General features: G+C 34.0%; 1 protein-coding gene across 1 annotated transcript; it reads right to left on the bottom strand.

The window, feature by feature from the left end:
* Positions 396-4275, bottom strand: LOC107625577 (probable serine/threonine-protein kinase PBL11). The gene is made up of 6 exons (XM_016328252.2): positions 3865-4275; positions 3020-3342; positions 2359-2494; positions 2088-2230; positions 1865-1988; positions 396-1332 (listed from the first exon to the last, which is right to left on the bottom strand). Exons 1-6 carry the CDS (start codon positions 3914-3916, stop codon positions 878-880), a joined length of 1233 nt encoding a protein of 410 aa, XP_016183738.1. The 5' UTR covers positions 3917-4275; the 3' UTR covers positions 396-877.

Raw genomic sequence — 5094 nt, 5'->3', positions numbered from 1 at the left:
TGAACCTTTTTTAATATATAATATACAAATAATATTTTAGTTAATCCTAAATTCCATGTTGATCATTTTTTTTAAAACTTAAAATTGGAAAAGGAGCATGGAAACTAAAATTAGTTATAGTGATAGTGCAAGGCATGAGAATTTACCACCACCAATTCATCTATGTTCTCATGACTCTAGGCTACTGAAACTACCATCATCTAATTTTAAAAGCTTCCTAACGGTTCTCACTACTACTTCTAGACCCATTTTGTAATGTTTAAAACTTTAAATTGTTAATGGAACATGGTGGAGTCTTCAGTCTAGTTCATCCATTTGTTTGAAGGTAGAGTTAATTGATAGAAACAATATAAGAGGCCATAAACTATTTTGCAAATTAAATTCAAAAGTACTAGTTATCTCACATGAAATTGTTATTTGCATCTTCCAATGTAACAAAAAGGACAAAATAATATTATCAACAAGACAAGGGGAAAAATAAAAGACAGAGAGAGAGAGAAAAAGAGAAGAGGAGGGGGGTTGGACCTGCCCAAATTAAATCAAATCTACCAATTACAGAACAATTTCTTATGTTGTCCAAAACAGTAAAACAAAGAAAGCTAGGAACTATACGAGTAATGCTAGGTAATCAACTTCTTTGAGTCAATATTAGCCAACTTTTTTAAAATTATTTTGCTTGTTTTGAATCCTAGACCCTTAATCCTTCAATCTAAATTATAAACCCTAAACTCTAAAGTTGGCTAGTATTGGTTAACTAAAAGTTGGTCCCTGTATTTTTTTCAAACTATACATTGCTTGCATAAAAGTGAGGTGTTTGCCACACCTAACAACATCTTGATTTCACATACTAATTACCTCATCCCAAAATTCACTTAAGTTAGGCATAAAGAGGGGAAGCAGAAGGCCTGGGATAAGAAGTCTTCCTTGGAGAGTCTGCACCACCTTTGCTAGATGCAGGGAGGCCGAGGCCGAGGCCGGACCCACGGACTTGATGCTCCTTCCTATTGCCATTTTTCGACACGTCCTTTGGATCCTGGAGCTGCTCCAACTCTCTAACTACATCATCCATATTTGGCCTGTACTTAGGATCAATGGCAAGACACTGAAAAGCAAGCGTGGCAGCCTTTTGAGCTCTACTAACCGAGTATTGACCTTCAAGACGGGTGTCCATCACACGAAAAACTCTACGCTTGTTGGAAAGATAAGGTTTAGCCCATTCGACTAGGTTGTGTTCTCCGGATGGCCGGTTCTTGTCTATGGCGCGCCTTCCGGATAACATTTCCAGAAGAACTACTCCGAAACTATATACATCACTCTTGGAAGTGAGATGACCTAGTAAAAAGCATGTGTTTAGTGCTAAGATATAATGTGAATCACCTCATTATTTGAATGAATATCAAGAAGACAATGCCACACAAGTGTTATGTTCACAAATCTTCATTTGAAAACCGAAACATAACATTTTATGCAGAGTTTGGAAGGATATCCTCATAAAAATTAAAAACCCATAAAAATAAGAGTTAATTACAATTCATTTCCTTGAAATTTACGTCATATGTGTGCACTTCAGCTCCGAAATCCAAAAAATGCGCAAATCAACCCCACAACTTTCAAAATAAGTGCACTGCACTACACCCTTTGAACTTTGAGTTATGTGGAAATCGCCTCCGTGAACATTCTTGATAGCAAGTTAGATACCCTAAGCATGTATCATTTCTTTAACATTTGATGGAAAAATCATCAATATGGTTAATCTACCACATTTTGAAATGTTCAAGGATCGGTTTGCACATTTTTAAAGTTAAAGAGGGACATAACCCAAAAAATTCAGTCAAGAATCCAATAAAACCACCAGATACTATACCTGTTGCTAGATACTCTGGGGCTGCATATCCATGTGTTCCCATGACCCGAGTCGAGACATGGCTCTTATCACCAGTCGGTCCATCTCTGGCCAGCCCGAAATCGGAAAGTTTGGCATTGTAGTTCTGCAAAATTATAAGCCACTGAAGCAGCTTAGTGACTGAATTCTTAATCCATTCAACCATAACAAACAAGACATAGCCAAGCTTGCAAGATATACATACAGTATCAAGCAAGATATTCGAAGTCTTGAAGTCTCGGTATATGACTTTAGTTTCTGTGCTGTGGAGAAACGCAAGACCCTTCGCAGCACCGAGGGCTATTTTTAATCGCAGAGTCCATGTAAGTGGCTGAAAATGAACACTTCCTGCATTAACCACGATTTTAGTCGCCATTAGTACCAGAATTAAGCAGTTAAGTATGCATTATAGACTAATTTAAGAAGTAGAGAAGGGAAAAAAAGAAAGTTATGCAACTAAATTAGATAGTACTGACTTCTAAAGAGATGATTCTCCACACTGCCCTTAGGCATAAATTCGTAGACTAGAAGCCGGTTCTCGTCCTCTAAGCAGTAGCCAATCAATTTGACAAGATTAGGATGCTGCAGTTGTCCAAGATAGTTGATTTCAGCCTGCAAAATCATAATATAGACCAACAAATTTAGTCACCAAGCAAAATCATTTTTCAGACCAATTATAAGTTTTGGTTTAGTATCAATGAATCATAATCTATATCTAAAATGTGCTCTATTTAAGTTTTACACTAGGTCATTAATGCCAATAACATCAATAGTTTCACTGAAATTCTGCAAAAAGGATCAGATAAGAAAAGTGGACTAACCAACACAAATTGGAGTTGTCCAGTTTTAATTAGGCATATCAATTAAGGAAATGATCAAAAGCATCTTAATATTAGATATATTTAAGTGAATGTACAATATCACTTTATTGCGCTCTTTTTTCTTATTCTCTCTCCTTCATTTAATACTGACAAAAATTAATTAATAGTGCATAAATTTTGCTAAGTGGACAATGGTTTTGATCCACATAAAATTTGAAAATGAACATTTATTTTGGACCACACCAAGCATATTTTGCAACTTGCAAGTACTTAAAAGGGAAACTGAATGAGTAAACAGAGAAGAATTAATACTTACCAACCATTCCTTGTGACCCTGGAAACCATCTTGGTTGAGTCTCTTCACAGCAATAACCACACCAGTTCCTGGCCTTGTGGTAGCAAGCAAATTCTCATCAATCCACCCTTTAAAAACCGAACCGAATCCACCTTCGCCTAAGACGCTGTCGGACCGGAAGTTTCTAGTGGCTGTTTTTAGCTCTGCATAGCTGAAGCTTTTCAAATTGGAAGATTGTAAGATCTCGCCCTCGGTCCGGGGTGTCATGGGAATAGAGGCTGATGAGCTCCTACTATTTGAGCTGATTTCATAACCATCTCTGCTTACACTTCGCGACGTGAATCCTGCTTAAACACCAAGAAAGACAATGTTCATAAAGATTCAGGCACTATCATTGGCCTTCAAATAATCAAAATTAACAAATTCTCATTTTACCAAAATTTACATGAATTCCAACAAAACCCCAATTAATAACAAGACTTTCCCTCAAACTCATTACAGTTTCTCCCCTAAGAAATCACCTTACCGAAATCCTACCTATGAATGAAGATTCTCATTTCCCAAAAATTAAAAAAGAAAAAATTAACAATAAGCACAGATCACAACAACAGAAAAAAGACACAGCATCCTTAACTTTTTGCATGGATCTCAACTAGGTTCACAAAGACTAGTATACATGCATATGACACTCCCAAAACTCTATCCATAAAGTTAACAACTTTAAGTATTTGACAATAAAATCTTCAGACATAAACTATGCTAGCTCATTCAGATATTGAAATTGAGGGAATAGAAAGGAAAAAAAAAAAAAAAAGAAAACAAAACATGCAACTATGCAAGTTCAAGAAGCTTAGTGTTAATGTTACCTGTGCTGGAAGGACTCACAGCCTTAATCCTATTGCTCCAACAAGCACCCATCAGAGAAAGAATTCACCTCTTGAATCAAAAAGCTTTTGGATTATATAAACTCAGATAAACACAAGCAGAAGGCAAAGCTTGCACCACAAAATGTAAAAGCACTATCCAAACAGCAAAAGTAAACCCACTTGTCACAGCCAGATCCTAGTGATTTTTCCACTTAGTAGAAGAACTTTTTCAACTTTTGATGATTTGGGTTTTGATGAGAAGAATCTTAAAGCAATAAAGTGGAGCTTTGTTCACTTTGTTAATGGAAGCTAGCTCTTGGAAAACCATAGTAGTAGATGGTTGACTTAACTCTCTTCTAGCTACTTGTGTAACAATTTTTGTCTTCTTATACCCAACAAACAAACATGGCAATTTATTAGACTAATTTATTCATCCCCCACAAAATTTATAGGTTAGATGGAAAATAAATGCATGTCTATCCATTTTTATTATGATTAATTACATGTGTACCTAAATATTCTAATATTAATCTAAGACAGCTTTCATCTTACGTTATATTAAATATATTATAAAATTCATATCAAANNCTCTTAAATTATTGTTATAATTTTTTTTAAATTACAAATCTAAAGGTGATTTATACGTATTTATGGTTTTTATTTTTTAAAATTATTTAACTTACAAATCTAAAAGTGATTTGTATTTATGATTTTTTAATTTTTTTTAAATTACAAATCTAATGGTTAGATTTGTGTATTTATTTTTGTTAACAGAAGTTCAATACAATAATGTGGAGCAAAAAGAAAAAAAAATAACAACAAAAAAATAAAAATTAAATAGCAATTAACTTATTGTCATCTTTGACATTACCATCAACAATCTAATGGATCAATACTATACCACTCCTTATAGGTTAAAAACGATCTACAAATAATAATCTCCACACATGTCTCTTTGTTCCTAAATATTCTATTATTTCATTCTAATCAAATATTCCAAAACACAGCAAAGATCTCAATCAACCACTTTCTGCGCTCTTTTTTTTTATTAAGTGCTCCTATCCAACTCTCAAAATGTTGTTTAATGATACTCATAAAATTTTATTATAAATTCTGACCTTCAGATTTCTATCTCCACATAAAAAAAAACATTCAACTTATTCACAATAATGAATAATACCTCATATTTGTCTATTTTAAAAAAAATTAGTCATTCTAGTATTTCTAGTA

Source organism: Arachis ipaensis, chromosome B02 (genome assembly GCF_000816755.2).
Source record: "Arachis ipaensis cultivar K30076 chromosome B02, Araip1.1, whole genome shotgun sequence".
In the NCBI taxonomy this organism is placed as follows: domain Eukaryota; kingdom Viridiplantae; phylum Streptophyta; class Magnoliopsida; order Fabales; family Fabaceae; genus Arachis; species Arachis ipaensis.
This window is presented reverse-complemented; position numbering and strand designations above follow the sequence as displayed.

Bases quoted from the DNA above. Each gene is read 5' to 3' on its own strand.
- LOC107625577 (XM_016328252.2), bottom strand. From the start codon at position 3,916: ATGGGTGCTTGTTGGAGCAATAGGATTAAGGCTGTGAGTCCTTCCAGC. The intron at 1,989-2,087 runs GTATGTATATCT...ATAATTTTGCAG, and splicing joins CGAATATCTTGCTTGATACT to AACTACAATGCCAAACTTTC. The intron at 1,333-1,864 runs GTATAGTATCTG...GCTTTTTACTAG, and splicing joins CCCAGAGTATCTAGCAACAG to GTCATCTCACTTCCAAGAGT.